The sequence below is a fragment of the Rhinoderma darwinii genome, chromosome 1 (genome assembly GCF_050947455.1).
Source record: "Rhinoderma darwinii isolate aRhiDar2 chromosome 1, aRhiDar2.hap1, whole genome shotgun sequence".
In the NCBI taxonomy this organism is placed as follows: Eukaryota; Metazoa; Chordata; class Amphibia; order Anura; family Rhinodermatidae; genus Rhinoderma; species Rhinoderma darwinii.
In genome coordinates this window covers 659,690,259-659,711,088 of record NC_134687.1, presented here as the reverse complement: position 1 = coordinate 659,711,088, position 20,830 = coordinate 659,690,259, and the positions used below count along the sequence as shown (strand labels likewise).

Below are 20,830 nucleotides of genomic sequence, written 5' to 3'. Positions count from 1 at the left end.
TCTGGTCTTGATGTTCCCTCCATGCTATCTAGAGTGTATAACAGTTATCTTCTCCTTCACCTCCCGCTACCTAGAGATCAACATGGAGCAAACTGAATCATCTTTACCCCATTTCACTCACTCCCCTCACCAGAACTATCAATCACAGTTAATGGCTCCACACCTTTCCTCGTCTCACAGGTCGCTGCATATGGATAATCCTTAATTTCAAAAGGCACAGCCAAGCGCTTCCCACTTCTTGCTGCCTCCACCTCATAAACCCTCTAGAAGTCAGTCTTTCCTCACCCTCGAGCAGACATAAATGGTAGTACATATACACTCATCATCTACCGTCTAGACTACTCCACCATCCTCCTCTGTGGCTTTCCATCTAACACTATTGCATCCCTCCTACCCATTCTCAACTCTGCTGCAGGGGTAAATCTACCTCTCCCCTCATTCCACTTCTGCAGTCACTTACCACCCATTACCTACTAAATTAAGTTAAAAATATTAAAAATGACATGCAACGCTTGTCAACATCCTGTCCCCTCCAAACATCTGTGCCCTAATCTGCCGATACCTAGCCACATGTAATATCCTGTCTACTACCTGTCCCCTCTATAAAACTCTGCCCTAATCTCCCGATACCTACCCAGACGTAATCTCCAGTCCACAACATGTCCCCTCCATACATCTGTGCCCTAATCTCCCGATACCTACCCACATGTAATCTCCCCTCCACACATCTCTGCCCTAACCTCCCGATACATACCCAGACGTAATCTCCCGATACTTACCCACACATAATCTCCTGTCCACAACGTGTTCCCTCCATAAATCTCTGCCCTAATCTCCCGATACCTACCCACACGTTATCTCCAGTCCATAACCTGTCCCCTCCATACATCTCTGCTCTAATCTCCCACATATCCGTGACCAGAGCATCTGCTTTCAGCATAGACGTCTGGTGCCCGGAGGCAGCCGGAGCGGATGATCGGTGCGGGGTCCGGGTGTCAGACCCCCACAATCATATACTGATGACCTATCCGGTGGAGATCATCACTTGTCCGATGCTCCCTATAATGTACTGGGAAAGAGAAAAAACAATTGTGGGCTGGAATAGCGGAAAAAGCAGTGATACCTGTTGTTTTTTTGTTTCGTTTTTGTGGCGTTCACCATGCGGTAAAATGACTCGTTTACTTTATTCTCCGGGTCAATACGATTACGACACCAAATTTCTATATTTATCTTCTACAAGGAAAAAACTGAGTTGTTCAAACAATAAAACAGTTCTGCGTCGCCGTATTGTGAGACATTTTATATTTCCGGTGATTGAGCGGTGTGAGGGGGTTTATATTTCCGGTGATTGCGTGTGTGGGGGGGGTTTAAATTTCCGGTGATTGCGCGGTGTGGGGGGGGGGGGTTATATTTCCGGTGATTGTGCGGTGTGAGACATTTTATATTTCCGGTGATTGAGCGGTGTGAGGGGGTTTATATTTCCGGTGATTGCGTGGTGTGGGGGGGTTTATATTTCCGGTGATTGCGCGGTGTGTGGGGGGGGTTTATATTTCCGGTGATTGTGCGGTGTGAGACATTTTATATTTCCGGTGATTGCGCGGTGTGGGGGGGTTTATATTTCCGGTGATTGCGCGGTGTGGGGGTTTATATTTCCGGTGATTGCGCGGTGTGAGGGGTTTATATTTCCGGTGATTGCGCGGTGTGAGGGGTTTATATTTCCGGTGATTGCGTGGTGTGAGGGGATTTATATTTCCGGTGATTGCGCGTGTGAGGGGTTTATATTTCCGGTGATTGCGCGGTGTGAGGGGTTTATATTTCCGGTGATTGCGCGGTGTGAGGGGTTTATATTTCCGGTGATTGCGTGGTGTGAGGGGTTTATATTTCCGGTGATTGCGCGGTGTGAGGGGTTTTATATTTCCGGTGATTGCGCGGTGTGAGGGGTTTTATATTTCCGGTGATTGCGCGGTGTGGGGGGGGTTTATATTTCCGGTGATTGCGCGGTGTGAGGGGTTTTTATATTTCCGGTGATTACGCGGTGTGAGGGGTTTATATTTCCAGTGATTGCGCGGTGTGGGGGTTTTTATATTTCCAGTGATTGCGCGGTGTGAGGGGTTTTATATTTCCGGTGATTGCGCGGTGTGAGGGGTTTTATATTTCCGGTGATTGCGCGGTGTGAGGGGTTTATATTTCCGGTGATTGCGCGGTGTGAGGGGGTTTTATATTTCCAGTGATTGCGCGGTGTGAGGGGTTTTATATTTCCGGTGATTGCGCGGTGTGGGGGGGGTTTATATTTCCGGTGATTGCGCGGTGTGAGGGGTTTTATATTTCCAGTGATTGCGCGGTGTGAGGGGTTTTATATTTCCGGTGATTGCGCGGTGTGGGGGGGGTTTATATTTCCAGTGATTGCGCGGTGTGAGACATTTTATATTTCCGGTGATTGAGCGGTGTGAGGGGGTTTATATTTCCGGTGATTGCGTGGTGTGGGGGGGTTTAAATTTCCGGTGATTGCGCGGTGTGGGGGGGGGGGGGGGTTTATATTTCCGGTGATTGTGCGGTGTGAGACATTTTATATTTCCGGTGATTGAGCGGTGTGAGGGGGTTTATATTTCCGGTGATTGCGTGGTGTGGGGGGGTTTATATTTCCGGTGATTGCGCGGTGTGTGGGGGGGGTTTATATTTCCGGTGATTGTGCGGTGTGAGACATTTTATATTTCCGGTGATTGCGCGGTGTGGGGGGGTTATATTTCCGGTGATTGCGCGGTGTGGGGGGTTTATATTTCCGGTGATTGCGCGGTGTGAGGGGTTTATATTTCCGGTGATTGCGCGGTGTGAGGGGTTTATATTTCCGGTGATTGCGTGGTGTGAGGGGATTTATATTTCCGGTGATTGCGCGGTGTGAGGGGTTTATATTTCCGGTGATTGCGCGGTGTGAGGGGTTTATATTTCCGGTGATTGCGCGGTGTGAGGGGTTTATATTTCCGGTGATTGCGCGGTGTGAGGGGTTTATATTTCCGGTGATTGCGCGGTGTGAGGGGTTTTATATTTCCGGTGATTGCGCGGTGTGAGGGGTTTTATATTTCCGGTGATTGCGCGGTGTGGGGGGGGTTTATATTTCCGGTGATTGCGCGGTGTGAGGGGGTTTATATTTCCGGTGATTACGCGGTGTGAGGGGGTTTATATTTCCGGTGATTGCGCGGTGTGGGGGTTTTTATATTTCCAGTGATTGCGCGGTGTGAGGGGTTTTATATTTCCGGTGATTGCGCGGTGTGAGGGGTTTTATATTTCCGGTGATTGCGCGGTGTGAGGGGTTTATATTTCCGGTGATTGCGCGGTGTGAGGGGTTTTATATTTCCAGTGATTGCGCGGTGTGAGGGGTTTTATATTTCCGGTGATTGCGCGGTGTGGGGGGGTTTATATTTCCGGTGATTGCGCGGTGTGAGGGGTTTTATATTTCTGGTGATTGCGCGGTGTGAGGGGTTTTATATTTCCGGTGATTGCGCGGTGTGGGGGGGGTTTATATTTCAGGTGATTGCGCGGTGTGAGGGGGTTTTATATTTCCAGTGATTGCGCGGTGTGAGGGGTTTTATATTTCCGGTGATTGCGCGGTGTGGGGGGGGTTTATATTTCCGGTGATTGCGCGGTGTGAGGGGTTTATATTTCCGGTGATTGTGCGGTGTGGGGGGGTTTATATTTCCGGTGATTGCGCGGTGTGGGGGGTTTTATATTTCCGGTGATTGCGCGGTGTGAGGGGGTTTATATTTCCGGTGATTGCGCGGTGTGAGGGGGTTATATTTCCGGTGATTGCGCGGTGTGAGGGGTTTTATATTTCCGGTGATTGCGGGTGTGGGGGGGTTTATATTTCCAGTGATTGCGCGGTGTGAGGGGTTTATATTTCCGGTGATTGCGGCGGTGTGTGGGTTTTTATATTTCCAGTGATTGCGTGGTGTGAGGGGGGGTTTATATTTCCGGTGATTGCGCGGTGTGAGGGGGTTTATATTTCCGGTGATTGCGCGGTGTGAGGGGTTTATATTTCCGGTGATTGCGCGGTGTGAGGGGTTTTATATTTCCGGTGATTGCGCGGTGTGAGGGGTTTTATATTTCCGGTGATTGCGCGGTGTTAGGGGTTTATATTTCCGGTGATTGCGCGGTGTGGGGGGTTTATATTTCCATATTTCCGGTGATTGCGCGGTGTGAGGGGTTTATATTCCCGGTGATTGCGCGGTGTGGGGGGTTTTATATTTCCGGTGATTGCGCGGTGTGGGGGGTTTATATTTCCGGTGATTGCGCGGTGTGGGGGGTTATATTTCCGGCGATTGCGCGGTGTGAGGGGTTTTATATTTCCGGTGATTGCGCGGTGTAAGGGGTTTTATATTTCCGGTGATTGCGCGGTGTGAGGGGGGGGGGGTTTATATTTCCGGTGATTGCGCGGTGTGAGGGGTTTATATTTCCGGTGATTGCGCGGTGTGAGGGTTTATATTTCCGGTGATTGCGCGGTGTGAGGGGTTTATATTTCCGGTGATTGCGCGGTTTATATGTCCGGTGATTGCGCGGTGTGGGGGGGTTTATATTTCCGGTGATTGCGCGGTGTGAGGGGTTTATATTTCCGGTGATTGCGCGGTGTGAGGGGTTTTATATTTCCGGTGATTGCGCGGTGTGAGGGGTTTATATTTCCGGTGATTGTGCGGTGTGAGGGGGTTTATATTTCCGGTGATTGCGCGGTGTGGGGGGGTTTATATTTCCGGTGATTGCGCGGTGTGAGGGGTTTATATTTCCGGTGATTGCGCGGTGTGAGGGGTTTATATGTCCGGTGATTGGACGGTGTGGGGGGTTTATATTTCCGGTGATTGCGCGGTGTGAGGGGTTTATATTTCCGGTGATTGCGCGGTGTGAGGGGTTTTATATTTCCGGTGATTGCGCGGTGTGAGGGGTTTACATTTCCGGTGATTGCGCGGTGTGAGGGGGGGGGTTATATTTCCGGTGATTGCGCGGTGTGAGGGGGTTTATATTCCGGTGATTGCGCGGTGTGAGGGGTTTTATATTTCCGGTGATTGCGCGGTGTGAGGGGCTTTATATTTCCGGTGATTGTGCGGTGTGAGGGGCTTTATATTTCCGGTGATTGCGCGGTGTGGGGGGGGGGGGTTTATATTTCCGGTGATTGCGCGGTGTGGGGGGGGGGTTTATATTTCCGGTGATTGCGCGGTGTGAGGAGTTTATATTTCCGGTGATTGCGCGGTGTGAGGGGTTTTATATTTCCGGTGATTGCGAGGTGTGGAGGGTTTTATATTTCCGGTGATTGCGAGGTGTGGAGGGTTTTATATTTCCGGTGATTGCGTGGTGAGGGGTTTTATATTTCCGGTGATTGCGCGGTGTGAGAGGTTTTATATTTCCGGTGATTGCGCGGTGTGAGGGGTTTTATATTTCCGGTGATTGTGCGGTGTGAGGGGTTTTATATTTCCGGTGATTGCGCGGTGTGAGGGGTTTTATATTTCCGGTGATTGCGCGGTGTGGGGGGGTTTATATTTCCGGTGATTGCGCGGTGTGAGGGGTTTTATATTTCCGGTGATTGCGCGGTGTGGGGGGTTTTATATTTCCGGTGATTGCGCGGTGTGGGGGGGTTTATATTTCCGGTGATTGCGCGGTGTGGGGGGGTTTATATTTCCGGTGATTGCGCGGTGTGAGGGGTTTATATTTACGGTGATTGCGCGGTGTGAGGGGTTTATATTTCCGGTGATTGCGCGGTGTGGGGGGGTTTATATTTCCGGTGATTGCGCGGTGTGAGGGGTTTTATATTTCCGGTGATTGCGCGGTGTGGGGGGTTTTATATTTCCGGTGACTGCGCGGTGTGAGGGGTTTTATATTTCCGGTGATTGCGCGGTGTGAGGGGTTTATATTTCCGGTGATTGCGCGGTGTGGGGGGGTTTATATTTCCGGTGATTGCGCGGTGTGAGGGGTTTATATTTCCGGTGATTGCGCGGTGTGAGGGGTTTATAATTACGGTGATTGCGCGGTGTGAGGGGTTTTTATATTTCCGGTGACTGCGCGGTGTGAGGGGTTTTATATTTCCGGTGATTGCGCGGTGTGAGGGGTTTATATTTCCGGTGATTGCGCGGTGTGGGGGGGGTTTATATTTCCGGTGATTGCGTGGTGTGAGGGGTTTATATTTCCGGTGATTGCGCGGTGTGGGGGGTGTTATATTTCCGGTGATTGCGCGGTGTGGGGGGGTTTATATTTCCGGTGATTGTGCGGTGTGAGGGGTTTATATTCCCGGTGATTGCGCGGTGTGGAGGGTTTTATATTTCCGGTGATTGCGCGGTGTGAGGGGTTTTATATTTCCGGTGATTGCGCGGTGTGAGGGTTTATATTTCCGGTGATTGCGCGGTGTGGGGGGTTTATATTTCCGGTGATTGCGCGGTGTGGGGGGTTTTATATTTCCGGTGATTGCGCGTGAGGGGGGGGGTTTATATTTCCGGTGATTGCGCGGTGTGAGGGGTTTTATATTTCCGGTGATTGCGCGGTGTGGGGGGGGTTATATTTCCGGTGATTGCGCGGTGTGACTGGTTTTATATTTCCGGTGATTGCGCGGTGTGGGGGGGGTTTATATTTCCGGTGATTGCGCGGTGTGAGGGGTTTATATTTCCGGTGATTGCGCGGTGTGAGGGGTTTATATTTCCGGTGATTGCGCGGTGTGGGGGGTTTATATTTCCGGTGATTGTGCGGTGTGGGGGGTTTTATATTTCCGGTGATTGCGCGGTGTGGGGGGGTTTATATTTCCGGTGATTGCGCGGTGTGAGGGGTTTTATATTTCCGGTGATTGCGCGGTGTGAGGGGTTTATATTTCCGGTGATTGCGCGGTGTGAGGGGTTTTATATTTCGGTGATTGCGCGGTGTGGGGGGTTTTATATTTCCGGTGATTGCGCGGTGTGGGGGGGGGTTTATATTTCCGGTGATTGCGCGGTGTGAGGGGGTTTATATTTCCGGTGATTGTGCGGTGTGAGGGGTTTATATTTCCGGTGATTGCGCGGTGTGAGGGGTTTATATTTCCGGTGATTGCGCGGTGTGAGGGGTTTATATTTCCGGTGATTGCGCGGTGTGGGGGGGGTTTATATTTCCGGTGATTGCGCGGTGTGGGGGGGGGGTTTATATTTCCGGTGATTGCGCGGTGTGAGGGGTTTATATTTCCGGTGATTGCGCGGTGTGGGGGGGGGGGGTTATATTTCCGGTGATTGCGCGGTGTGAGGGGTTTTATATTTCCGGTGATTGCGCGGTGTGTGAGGGGTTTATATTTCCGGTGATTGCGCGGTGTGAGGGGGTTTATATTTCCGGTGATTGCGCGGTGTGAGGGGGTTTATATTTCCGGTGATTGCGCAGTGTGAGGGGTTTATATTTCCGGTGATTGCGCGGTGTGAGGGGTTTTATATTTCCGGTGATTGCGCGGTGTGAGGGGTATATATTTCCGGTGATTGCGCGGTGTGAGGGGTTTTATATTTCCGGTGATTGCGCGGTGTGGGGGGGTTTTATATTTCCGGTGATTGCGCGGTGTGAGGGGTTATTTCCGGTGATTGCGCAGTGTGAGGGGTTTTATATTTCCGGTGATTGCGCGTGTGAGGGGTTTTATATTTCCGGTGATTGCGTGGTGTGAGGGGTTATATTTCCGGTGATTGCGCGGTGTAGGGGTTTTATATTTCCGGTGATTGCGAGGTGTGGAGGGTTTTATATTTCCGGTGATTGCGTGGTGAGGGGTTTTATATTTCCGGTGATTGCGCGGTGTGAGGGGTTTTATATTTCCGGTGATTGCGCGGTGTGGGGGTTTATATTTCCGGTGATTGCGCGGTGTGAGGGGGTTTATATTTCCGGTGATTGCACGGTGTGAGGGGTTTTATATTTCCGGTGATTGCGCGGTGTGAGGGGTTTATATTTCCGGTGATTGCGCGGTGTGGGGGGGTTTATATTTCCGGTGATTGCGCGGTGTGAGGGGGTTTATATTTCCGGTGATTGTGCGGTGTGAGGGGTTTATATTTCCGGTGATTGCGCGGTGTGAGGGGGTTTATATTTCCGGTGATTGCGCGGTGTGAGGGGTTTATATTTCCGGTGATTGCGCGGTGTGGGGGGGTTTATATTTCCGGTGATTGCGCGGTGTGAGGGGTTTTATATTTCCGGTGATTGCGCGGTGTGGGGGGGGGTTATATTTCCGGTGATTGCGCGGTGTGAGGGGTTTTATATTTCCGGTGATTGCGCGGTGTGTGAGGGGTTTATATTTCCGGTGATTGCGCGGTGTGAGGGGTTTATATTTCCGGTGATTGCGCGGTGTGAGGGGTTTATATTTCCGGTGATTGCATGGTGTGAGGGGTTTATATTTCCGGTGATTGCGCGGTGTGAGGGGTTTATATTTCCGGTGATTGCGCGGTGTGAGGTGGTTTATATTCCCGGTGATTGCGCGGTGTGAGGGTTTTATTTGCCGTGATTGCGCGGTGTGAGGGGGTTTATATTTCCGGTGATTGCGCGGTGTGAGGGGTTTTATATTTCCGGTGATTGCGCGGTGTGGGGGGTTTATATTTCCGGTGATTGCACGGTGTGAGGGGTTTTATATTTTCGGTGATTGCGCGGTGTGGGGGGGTTTTATATTTCCGGTGATTGCGCGGTGTGAGGGGTTTATATTTCCGGTGATTGCGCAGTGTGAGGGGTTTTATATTTCCGGTGATTGCGCGGTGTGAGGGGTTTTATATTTCCGGTGATTGCGTGGTGTGAGGGGTTATATTTCCGGTGATTGCGTGGTGTGAGGGGTTTATATTTCCGGTGATTGCGCGGTGTGGGGGGGTTTATATTTCCGGTGATTGCGCGGTGTGAGGGGGTTTATATTTCCGGTGATTGGGCGGTGTGAGGGGGTTTATATTTCCGGTCATTGCGCGGTGTGAGGGTTTATATCTCCGGTGATTGCGCGGTGTGAGGGGTTTTATATTTCCGGTGATTGCGCGGTGTGAGGGGTTTTATATTTCCGGTGATTGCGCGGTGTGGGGGGTTTATATTTCCGGTGATTGCGCAGTGTGGGGGGGGGTTATATTTCCGGTGATTGCGCGGTGTGAGGGGTTTTATATTTCCGGTGATTGCGCGGTGTGAGGGGGTTTATATTTCCGGTGATTGCGCAGTGTGAGGGGGTTTATAATTCCGGTGATTGCGCGGTGTGTGGGGAGGGGGGTTATATTTCCGGTGATTGCGCGGTGTGGGGGAGGGGGGTTATATTTCCGGTGATTGCGCGGTGTGAGGGGTTTTATATTTCCGGTGATTGCGCGGTGTGGGGGGTTTTATATTTCCGGTGATTGCGCAGTGTGAGGGGTTTATATTTCCGGTGATTGCGCGGTGTGAGGGGGTTTATATTTCCGGTGATTGCGCGGTGTGAGGGGGTTTATATTTCCGGTGATTGCGCGGTGTGGGGGGGGTTTATATTTCCGGTGATTGTGCGGTGTGAGGGGTTTTATATTTCCGGTGATTGCGCGGTGTGAGGAGTTTATATTTCCGGTGATTGCGCGGTGTGAGTGGTTTTATATTTCCGGTGATTGCGCGGTGTGGGGGGGTTTATATTTCCGGTGATTGCGCGGTGTGGGGGGTTTTATATTTGCGTGATTGTGCGGTGTGGGGGGGGGGTTTATATTTCCGGTGATTGCGCAGTGTGGGGGGTTTTATATTTCCGGTGATTGCGCAGTGTGAGGGGGGGGGGTTTATATTTCCGGTGATTGCGCGGTGTGAGGAGTTTATATTTCCGGTGATTGCGCGGTGTGGGGGGGGTTATATTTCCGGTGATTGCGCGGTGTGAGGGGTTTATATTTCCGGTGATTGCGCGGTGTGAGGGGTTTATATTTCCGGTGATTGCGCGGTGTGAGGGGTTTATATTTCCGGTGATTGCGCGGTGTGAGGGGTTTATATTTCCGGTGATTGCGCGGTGTGAGGGGTTTATATTTCCGGTGATTGCGCGGTGTGAGGGGTTTTATATTTCCGGTGATTGCGCGGTGTGGGGGGTTTTATATTTCCGGTGATTGCGCGGTGTGAGGGGTTTTATATTTCCGGTGATTGCGCGGTGTGAGGGGTTTATATTTCCGGTGATTGCGCGGTGTGAGGGGGTTTATATTTCCGGTGATTGCGCGGTGTGAGGGGTTTATATTTCCGGTGATTGCGCGGTGTGAGGGGTTTATATTTCCGGTGATTGCGCGGTGTGGGGGGGGTTATATTTCCGGTGATTGCACGGTGTGGGGGGGGGGGGGGGGGGTTTTGTGGGGTGAGATGTAGATTTTGTGGGTGACATTTTGGGGACTTTTTATTCCCTATGTTGGAGAATCGCGGGGACCATAAACAGCGACGTTCACATGTGAATTATTTCTGCCGGTTAGAACTTGATATAACGGATGCGGCGATTACGTTACTTATTTTTACATCATTTATTGTAAAAAAACAAATCATAACCCTCTTACAATGTCTTACTCTGGTGACCGGTCGGCATCGCGCACTTTCTTCGGAGGACAGAGGAAGCCGCTATTCTAACTGATCAGAAGCCGCCGTCGCTATTAGTCACGGCATCTGAGGGGTTAAACGGCCGGGATTGCGCTGTCTCCGGTCTTGGCGGTTGCAGGCGGCGGTCAGAAGTCGTGTACGGTGCCGGCTCCGATCCTTCTAGTGTGACGGCGCACGTCCAACATAATACTATAGATCTGATGTCACCAAGGGGTTAAACCTCCTGTATTTCATATTTACAGCGATAATAATAAATAACGATAATCACCAGCACTGTGCCGGACAAAAACGCACCAAAACCGCACAGAAATGACCTCATGTAACCTTACCTTACTACTGCATCATGGGAAATCTCCTGACTGATAACAGAGAGAACAGTAAACAACAGCGGTGACCGGAATCACGTACACCCGCCCGGCGCTGCTCCACCCCATACACGGAAACAGGACCTGTGATGACGTCACCACCAGGTGACCCGGGGGGGGGGCATAGAACTCCGCCCTCAGGTCACGTGATCATCAACTTTGCACAGCGCAGGAGCCCCGCTCCCTCACAGAGATCCGCCCCTGATGTCATGTGATCCGTCTTCACAGATCCTCAGTCCATCGCTCATTATTCCCACTTCAAATCTCCTACCTTTAATGCCGCGGTCACGTGATCATCGTCACAGGTCCTTCATCCACCGCCTCTCTCCTCCCCACTGATAAGCTCCGCCCCTTCCGCTGCGGTCACATGGTTGTGACGTCATCACAGGTCCTTCAGCTATTGCCGTGTATGAGGTAGAGAGCAGCGCTGGTCTGGTGTTCTCTCTGTTATCAGCCACCCCTGTATGACTGTGTATACAGAGAGCTGTCAATCATTCAGTGACCCCGCCCACTGGACTCCTAGCCGGGATGTAACCCCTCCAGTGCCGGTCTCTTTGGGGTAAGTGGTTATTTCGGATGTTTTGTGGGACGAGTCGTGTTTTGTAATGACATAATATTCGGGACATACAACTTATTCACTGACTTTTATACATTTCTTGTTCATGTCGTTCACCGTGCGGTTTAAGGGAATGTTCACACGTAGCGAATACGACCCACAACACGCAAGGAAATCACCCCGAATATTCACCCCAAATGGTGGACGTATAATCCCCCCGAATATCTACTACAGAAATACAACCAGGCCGATCCTCACCTCTCCCAGCGTTACCATAGCAACACGTCCCTGCTCTTCCGGCTGTGTCCAGGTGACCCCTATAATGACATGTGACCTCTCCAGCCTGTGATTGGCTGCAGGGGTCACATGACGCCTTCTTTTCTATATATGTGTAACCTGCAGCGTTGCTGTGAACACGCGGTGGAGCCGCAGAGGATTCTGGGAACAATGGCGTTTGTTGCGGAACTTGACTTTCCTATTGAACTTAATATGGAAATTCTGCAACAAATGCGCCGCGAATCCGCGGTATAAATCCGATGTCCTGCGTGTCTATAATCCGCACCGCAGGTTAACCCCTTCACCACCAGGACAGCTTCTGTTTCCGTTTTCCCTCCCTGTCTTCTCAGATCTGTAACGTCTGTGTTTTCTGTCGGGGCCGCGGTGCGAGGATTAGATTCTGCGGGACGAGCTGTAGATTTTCAGGGCGTCGTATAAAGTATCACCTAATGTCACTGCAAAACTTCTATGTGGGGGAAATCTGTGATTCCGCCAATGTTTTGGGTTTTATTTTTGCGGCTTTCACCGTGTTGTAAAGACGTCCACGTAACATTATTCCGCGGACAGTGCGGTTACCGTGATAACAAATTCATATCGTTTTTCATGATGTGCGACATTTACAAAAAAAAATAATTTTTGTTTCATTGTTTTTTTTTTTTTTTTTCTGCCGCCAGATTCTCACAGTTGCCGACAGTCCCGGGAAATCACTGTCCCGGACGTGTCCCGGCCATATACAATTGTATGTTCATCCTCAGGACACAGATGCAGTTAAATACTATGGTGGAGCAGGAAACTATCCGCTCCCTGCTCTGCCATTCACTCCTCCTGGGGCGGAATCCCCGGCCAGAGCGTCAGCAACACCGTGGCTGGGGATTCCACTCTTCTAGGGAGGGCTGTGTGTGGCGCTATCTACAGGGGGGGGCTGTGTGTGGCGCTATCTACAGGGGGGGGCTGTGTGTGGCACTATCTACAGGGGGGCTGTGTGTGGCGCTATCTACAGGGGGGCTGTGTGTGGCGCTATCTACAGGGGGGCTGTGTGTGGCGCTATCTACAGGGGGGCTGCGTGTGGCGCTATCTACAGGGGGGCTGCGTGTGGCGCTATCTACAGGGGGCTGCGTGTGGCGCTATCTACAGGGGGGCTGCGTGTGGCGCTATCTACAGGGGGGCTGCGTGTGGCGCTATCTACAGGGGGGCTGCGTGTGGCGCTATCTACAGGGGGGCTGCGTGTGGCGCTATCTACAGGGGGGCTGCGTGTGGCGCTATCTACAGGGGGGCTGCGTGTGGCGCTATCTACAGGGGGGCTGCGTGTGGCGCTATCTACAGGGGGGCTGCGTGTGGCGCTATCTACAGGGGGGCTGCGTGTGGCGCTATCTACAGGGGGGCTGCGTGTGGCGCTATCTACAGGGGGGCTGCGTGTGGCGCTATCTACAGGGGGGCTGCGTGTGGCGCTATCTACAGGGGGGCTGCGTGTGGCGCTATCTACAGGGGGGCTGCGTGTGGCGCTATCTACAGGGGGGCTGCGTGTGGCGCTATCTACAGGGGGGCTGCGTGTGGCGCTATCTACAGGGGGGCTGCGTGTGGCGCTATCTACAGGGGGGCTGCGTGTGGCGCTATCTACAGGGGGGCTGCGTGTGGCGCTATCTACAGGGGGGCTGCGTGTGGCGCTATCTACAGGGGGGCTGCGTGTGGCGCTATCTACAGGGGGGCTGCGTGTGGCGCTATCTACAGGGGGGCTGCGTGTGGCGCTATCTACAGGGGGGCTGCGTGTGGCGCTATCTACAGGGGGGCTGCGTGTGGCGCTATCTACAGGGGGGCTGCGTGTGGCGCTATCTACAGGGGGGCTGCGTGTGGCGCTATCTACAGGGGGCTGCGTGTGGCGCTATCTACAGGGGGGCTGCGTGTGGCGCCATCTACAGGGGGGCTGCGTGTGGCGCCATCTACAGGGGGGCTGCGTGTGGCGCCATCTACAGGGGGGCTGCGTGTGGCGCCATCTACAGGGGGGCTGCGTGTGGCGCCATCTACAGGGGGCTGCGTGTGGCGCCATCTACAGGGGGCTGCGTGTGGCGCCATCTACAGGGGGGCTGCGTGTGGCGCCATCTACAGGGGGGCTGCGTGTGGCGCCATCTACAGGGGGGCTGCGTGTGGCGCCATCTACAGGGGGCTGCGTGTGGCGCCATCTACAGGGGGGCTGCGTGTGGCGCCATCTACAGGGGGGCTGCGTGTGGCGCCATCTACAGGGGGGCTGCGTGTGGCGCCATCTACAGGGGGGCTGCGTGTGGCGCCATCTACAGGGGGGCTGCGTGTGGCGCCATCTACAGGGGCGCTGCGTGTGGCGCCATCTACAGGGGGGCTGCGTGTGGCGCCATCTACAGGGGGGCTGCGTGTGGCGCCATCTACAGGGGGGCTGCGTGGCACTATGTACAGGGGGTTGTTTGTGGTAATATCTACAGGGAGCAGTGTGTGGTAATATCTACAGGGAGCAGTGTGTGTGGTAATATATACAGGGAGCAGCGTGTGTGGTAATATATACAGGGAGCAGTGTGTGGTAATATCTACAGGGAGCAGTGTGTGTGGTAATATCTACAGGGAGCAGCGTGTGTGGTAATATATACAGGGAGCAGTGTGTGGTAATATCTACAGGGAGCGGTGTGTGTGGTAATATCTACAGGGAGCGGTGTGTGTGGTAATATCTACAGGGAGCGGTGTGTGTGGTAATATATACAGGGAGCAGTGTGTGTGGTAATATATACAGGAGGCAGCGTGTGTGGTAATATCTACAGGGAGCAGCGTGTGTGGTAATATATACAGGGAGCAGCGTGTGGTAATATATACAGGGAGCAGTGTGTGTGGTAATATCTACAGGGAGCAGTGTGTGTGGTAATATCTACAGGGAGCAGTGTGTGTGGTAATATATACAGGGAGCAGTGTGTGTGGTAATATATACAGGGAGCAGCGTGTGTGGTAATATCTACAGGGAGCAGCGTGTGTGGTAATATCTACAGGGAGCAGCGTGTGTGGTAATATCTACAGGGAGCAGTGTGTGGTAATATCTACAGGGAGCAGCGTGTGTGGTAATATATACAGGGAGCAGTGTGTGTGGTAATATATACAGGGAGCAGTGTGTGTGGTAATATATACAGGGAGCAGTGTGTGTGGTAATATATACAGGGAGCAGTGTGTGTGGTAATATATACAGGGAGCAGTGTGTGTGGTAATATCTACAGGGAGCAGCGTGTGTGGTAATATATACAGGGAGCAGCGTGTGTGGTAATATATACAGGGAGCAGCGTGTGTGGTAATATATACAGGGAGCAGCGTGTGTGGTAATATCTACAGGGAGCAGCGTGTGTGGTAATATATACAGGGAGCAGCGTGTGGTAATATATACAGGGAGCAGTGTGTGTGGTAATATATACAGGGAGCAGCGTGTGTGGTAATATATACAGGGGGCAGCGTGTGTGGTAATATCTACAGGGGGCAGTGTGTGTGGTAATATATACAGGGAGCAGCGTGTGTGGTAATATCTACAGGGAGCAGTGTGTGTGGTAATATATACAGGGAGCAGCGTGTGTGGTAATATATACAGGGGGCAGTGTGTGTGGTAATATATACAGGGGGCAGTGTGTGTGGTAATATATACAGGGAGCAGTGTGGTAATATTTACTGGGGCAGTGTGGAGCACCTTCTATAAGGGGCAATGAGTGTGGCACTATCTACGCTGATTTTTACACTACCCGTAGTGTTCAGCACATATCCCCTCGCCCCTAGAGTTAAAGTGAGGCATCACCTGCCTGTAAACAACCGGATAACTAGAGGGATTCCAGCCACCATAGTAGTTGTCAGCCAAACTAGTGCAGACATTTTTGTCTGTTTATTTGTATGCAGAAATTCTGGGGGGAAAAGTTACGCCCCATTAGCCACCCCTTCAAGACACCCGCCACAGAAGCCACATCCCATAAGACACACCCGCCACAGAAGCCACATCCCATAAGACACACCCGCCACAGAAGCAACACCCTACGTGTCCCTGGAAAAAAAAATCAAATGTTGGCAACTGTGTATACTCGGAGCCAGAACTTTTTTAAATTTTCCGTCGATGTAGCGGAGTGAGGGCTTATTATTTGTTGGACAAGCTGCAGTTTTTAATCACGTTATACTTTTTATACTTTACATTTTTTTTAGATAAAAATGAACTTTATTTAACTATTTGAAAAAATTTGTTATTATTGTTCTTTGGGACTTGAACCAGTGATGATTAGATCACTGTTACAATACACTGTAATAGTAATGTCTCGCAGTATATCGCGGACCTTCATTTCTCCCCGACCCCCCCCCCCCACCCCCCCTTCTGCTATGAGAACCATCTATACCCCGTGATCGTGTTGCGGCGGGCCGATGAGCTGCCAGGGAGGACCACCCCCTCTTTCTTACAGCTTAGATTCCATGGCCACTATTGACCACGGCATATAAGTAGTTAAATGGCGGTAATTATCGTTCTCTCAGGTCTCCGGCCTTTGCAGCAGGTGTCCGGTCTTCCCTATGTCATGTGAACAACTCCTGAGCGGTAAATGTTTTGTGCAGGAAGGGGTTAAATGAGTAAAATCAAGTTTATACTGAATCTTATCCCACAAAACACTGTATCACTCTGCTCCGCTCCACCTGCGCTGTAACATAGGAGATTAGACTGCATGTTTCCTATATATGTCACCTCAGCTGCTGCAGAACCTCACACCTCATATCAAACACTGACTGCATAGTGTTCACCACGTCTTGTGAGATGTCAGCAATGTCTCCCCAGTATCCGCCATGTGTCAGGTTGTCAGGAGTCAGGTCTTCATTGTCTGGGGGGAAATGTCTTCATTTTACTCTTCTCACCTGAGAGATCTGCCATAAATGTCTGATATATGGGGGTCCCACCTCTATGTGGAGAATAGGGGTCTCCCGACCCGCCTGGTGAGGTGATGACTACATCCAGGTGGAGAATGAATGGAGAGGTGACCACACATGTGCACGACTCTCTCCATTCACTTGTATAGGAGTTCCAGAAACAGCCGAGCACGTCCAGAGGTGGAGCCGCATCTACCAGACATTTCTGGCATATCCTGGGGAGAAATGTCCGTGTTGGGAATACCCCTTTATTCCATGTGGTGACGGCTCTGAGAAGATGTTTCTCTCAATGATGAATAAGTGAGGTTCTGTATGTCACACATGATGTTGTCCCCTGTATGATCTCCATCTTCTCCTTTCTTCATAAAGACGTCTGCAGTACTAGATCCTCCAGATCCTCCAGTTTTCTCATCTTCTCCTCCACAACGCTCCTTCTCCTGAGTGACCCACCAAGGATGGACAAGGACAGGAATGAGATGAGCAGAAGAATATTAGACTTCACCTTGGAGATCATCTACCTGTTGAGCGGAGAGGTAAACTTTTCTACATTATAGAACAAGTCACACATAGGCAAGGGACAATACATAATCGGAAGAATCCAGTGTCCTGTATAACAGCGTCCAGACCTTCCAAGTGACGTCAAGAAGCCACCAGCAGAAAAGCTGAAGATCAGCCACCAATATGGTCAGTTATGTGTCATGTCACCAATGCAGCAATAGTAATGTTGTAGAGCAATGAGAATGACAAGGAACCAGGAGGATCAGGATGACATCTATATAGAAACATAGAAGATGACGGCAGGAGGAGAGCACATGGTCCATCTAGTCCCCCCCAATATTATTTCCTTTTTAGTTTTGGCCTCGTTCTATTTTCTCAATGTCTTTTTGTGGGTGAGGTCTCCAGTATTACAGATGTGGGGTCACTAGTGCTCTATACAGCGGGGTAACAATCTCCCTCTCTCTACTGAGGGGGGAATACTGTGTTCAGTTCTCTAAGTGTCTCTCTCCATACACAGGAGTACACAATAGTGAAGAAGACATCGGGTGACTGTACGACTCCCATCATCCATGAGTCAGGAGGATGGAGCAGTAGTCAGAGCCCCATCACAGAGCCTCCCCCTCACTCCCGGATACATGAGAAGAAGATCTTAGAACTGATCTACAAGATGACTGAGCTGCTGACTGGAGAGGTGACATTGCTGGGAATGCTGGGAAATTCTACAGTAACAGCACTGGAGGTGTCTGGGTAATGACTGTATCATTGTGTGTGTCAGGTTCCTATAAGGTGTCAGGATGTCACTGTCTATTTCTCCATGGAGGAGTGGGAGTATCTAGAAGGACACAAGGATCTGTACGAGGAGGTCATGATGGAGGACTACCGGCCGCGCACATCACAAGGTGAGAAGAGACAGATATATATATATATTGGCATTACTGTGGGCACAGGCTGGACTGGCGGCCATGCTGAAGTCTTAATAGCGTCATGTTCAGTACATATACACGTGTGTACAATGACGTGTAATGTAGGAGCTCCACAATTTCTGCTCTTTTCACATCACGTTAGATCCTTATGTTTCCTGTATATGTCCAATAAGTCCAGAGCGCTCCATTCACCAGACAGATTTTGTCTTTGCCACAAATGAAACCCAGAGCAGTACACTGTACGAGCGCAGTAAAGCGAGGTGCACCGTCCTCGGCTTCATGTGTGTAATGTTCATGCTCTCATTCCCACCGGACTCCTCTCCTGGACTCCTCTCAGTAACTTGTAACTTCTTTTGCTGAAACGGAGGGTTTGGACGTGGGCAGGTTTGGAACACTAAACTCCATCTACATAACGACATGCTGGGGGTTCAGTGGCTGCAAACCTACTGACAGGTTCCCTTCTAAATGCTGCCAGGACTCCTAGAGAAATCCTGTGAGTCCTGCATCCCCCGCCCACACAGAATGATTGACAGATTTTCCTTTGTGGTTCTGCTGATACAATCTGAGGATGTGACAGACGTTTCTTGAGGGCCGATGCCGGAGCTACAAACACACGTTCCTTGCTTTACCTCCTGTCCGTGCAGAACATGTAAGGAGCAATGATGGAAGGGGTTAATATCAGCCCCCACAGACCTTGAGATCAGCTGCTGGAGATCTGTGATGTGGGGGCCATTACTTTACACATTTGTGGGGAGGAACAACACAATCATATTCTGTGACATGCCGCTCATCTGTAGTGCGGAGGATGGGCAGTCGTACCAGGTGTATGTTACTGCCGGTCATCACTCTCCACCAGTGTGCTAAGCTGGTCATACACATTAGATGTATGTCGCCCGGACCTGCTGACTTTCTAATGTATATGGCGACCTCCCAACTCTCCCTGGAGGTCAGATGTCCGGAGAGAGAAGGATCGGGCTGTGGAATTTCAACATGCCGGATCCTTTTGTTAGTAGATAAGTCACTATCAGAGGAGTTTGGCAGCGACTTTCCCCTATTGAAGACACATACACACCCGACCGAGCGTTCATGTACATGGAGGAGGGGAGGAACGATGGTTCACCTGACATCTAGAGTGCATGACCGGCTTTAGACTAGTAGATCACAAACGAAGAACTTCTGCAGGTCTCCGATAATGGCTGAAAATCATTTAAGAAAAAATAGTGTCCTCAAGACTCATATAAAGGGATTAGTAAAGGGTAGAGACTAAAAACTAACTTTAATAATCACCATTTAAGAAGGTTTATATAGACTAATGAAACAGACCGAAAACAAGAGAAGTTACCGATCGTTACAACCTTCCCATACATTCTGTGTTATATAGTTACTAAGGAGGAAAAAAGTCACAAGTCCATCAAGTCCGACCTATAATCCGACCGTGTCGATCCAGAGGAAGATAAAACCCCCCATGAGGTGGATGACAATTGTCTCATTAGGGGAAAACTCCTCCCCCGACTCCAAATCTGGAAATCACAATAAATCTCTGGATCACCGTCCCGTCTCCAGAATCTAGTACCATAACTTGTAATATTAAAGAGAACCTCCGGTTATACTGACATTATATAGGAAACTATTATACTGCCGGAGTGTGCCGATAATCGTCTTTCTACATGACTTGTATTATCATCGGCACACTCCGGCAGTATAATAGTTTTCTATATAATGTCAGTATAACCGTGTAAACACTGCGGAACTTCTGACCAGATTTTCTGTGTGGAGATTCCGCAGCATTTTCACAGGAGATATTGACATGTTGTATTTTGAGAATCTGCACCGCCCTTCTTTTCTGCGTGTTTTTTCCGCAGCGTGTGGATGATATTTGTTGAAATCTCATCCTCATTGCTGCTACTTTAACACGCTGCAGATTTTCCCGCAATGAAATACTTTGTAGAAAATCTACAGCTTATCCGCCCCGTGTGCACATACCCTTAAAGTGGCACGTCCGATTTGAGAAATGATCCTCTCTTAAATAGGCTGTAGATTCCACTCCTGGAGCAGTCCCTGGCATCATTGTCCCTGTCCATATATGGACTGAGACTTCAGGGGCTCCCTCTAGGAACACAATTCCCGGCCAAAAATGACAGCAATGGTCTGGCAAGGGATTCCGCTCCTAGAGGGAGCTTCAGTGGTGCTATCTACAGGGGGGGGGGGGTGTGGCGGCGCTTTCTACAGGGGGGTGTGGCACTGTCTACAGCGGGGTGTGTGGCACTATCTACAGCGGGGGGTGGCGTTGTCTATAGGGGTGTGTGGCACTTCCTATAGGGGAGTTAAGGTGCTATCTGCTGGGGTTTGGCATCTAAGTTTGATGAAACTAAGGGGGAGATGTTCTTGCACTTGTGGAGAGAGCCGGCAGACATGAAAGTGCAGCGCTGCACACATTATATTCTGTTCCATTCTGCCTACGTTTTATATATGTGCCAACTGCCCGGGGCATCAGCAGTTGGAACGTATATGGCTTTCGTGAAGGGGTTAATAATAATGTATAGACAATATTGCCTACAGAGGTGTACACAGGCTGTAAGAGGCTAATAATCAGGTAACTCCCAGACAGTGTTTTTTTGGTTGTAGGGAACTCTCGATATAGAGGCGCCCTGTGTCCCGCCACTTTCATGTGTATCCACAGGACGCAGATACAGTTAAATACTATGGTGGAGCAGGGAGCCGTTAGCGCCCCGCCGTTCACTCTGGTAGGTCACAGTCTACTTTAGGCCTGCGGCTTACAAGGTGCAGGAACATCGACACAGGTAGTGAGGACCTCAACATTGTAA

General features: G+C 50.7%; 2 protein-coding genes across 2 annotated transcripts in view; one reads left to right on the top strand and one right to left on the bottom strand.

The window, feature by feature from the left end:
• The window catches only part of LOC142664471 (uncharacterized), a 30,064-nt gene extending 19,138 nt beyond the window's left edge, over window positions 1-10,926 (bottom strand). Inside the window, exon 1 of the mRNA XM_075843552.1 lies at window positions 10,830-10,926. The gene's annotated coding sequence lies outside the window, so the exon portion shown is untranslated. The remainder of the gene's footprint in view (window positions 1-10,829) is intronic.
• Window positions 10,927-11,175: 249 nt separating this feature from the next.
• Window positions 11,176-20,830, top strand: part of LOC142664324 (uncharacterized) — a 251,955-nt gene continuing 242,300 nt past the window's right edge. Inside the window, exons 1-4 of the mRNA XM_075843367.1 lie at window positions 11,176-11,424; window positions 16,954-17,117; window positions 17,600-17,773; window positions 17,858-17,981. Coding sequence (XP_075699482.1) covers window positions 17,040-17,117; window positions 17,600-17,773; window positions 17,858-17,981 — 376 coding nt within the window. The 5' untranslated portion in view covers window positions 11,176-11,424; window positions 16,954-17,039. The remainder of the gene's footprint in view (window positions 11,425-16,953; window positions 17,118-17,599; window positions 17,774-17,857; window positions 17,982-20,830) is intronic.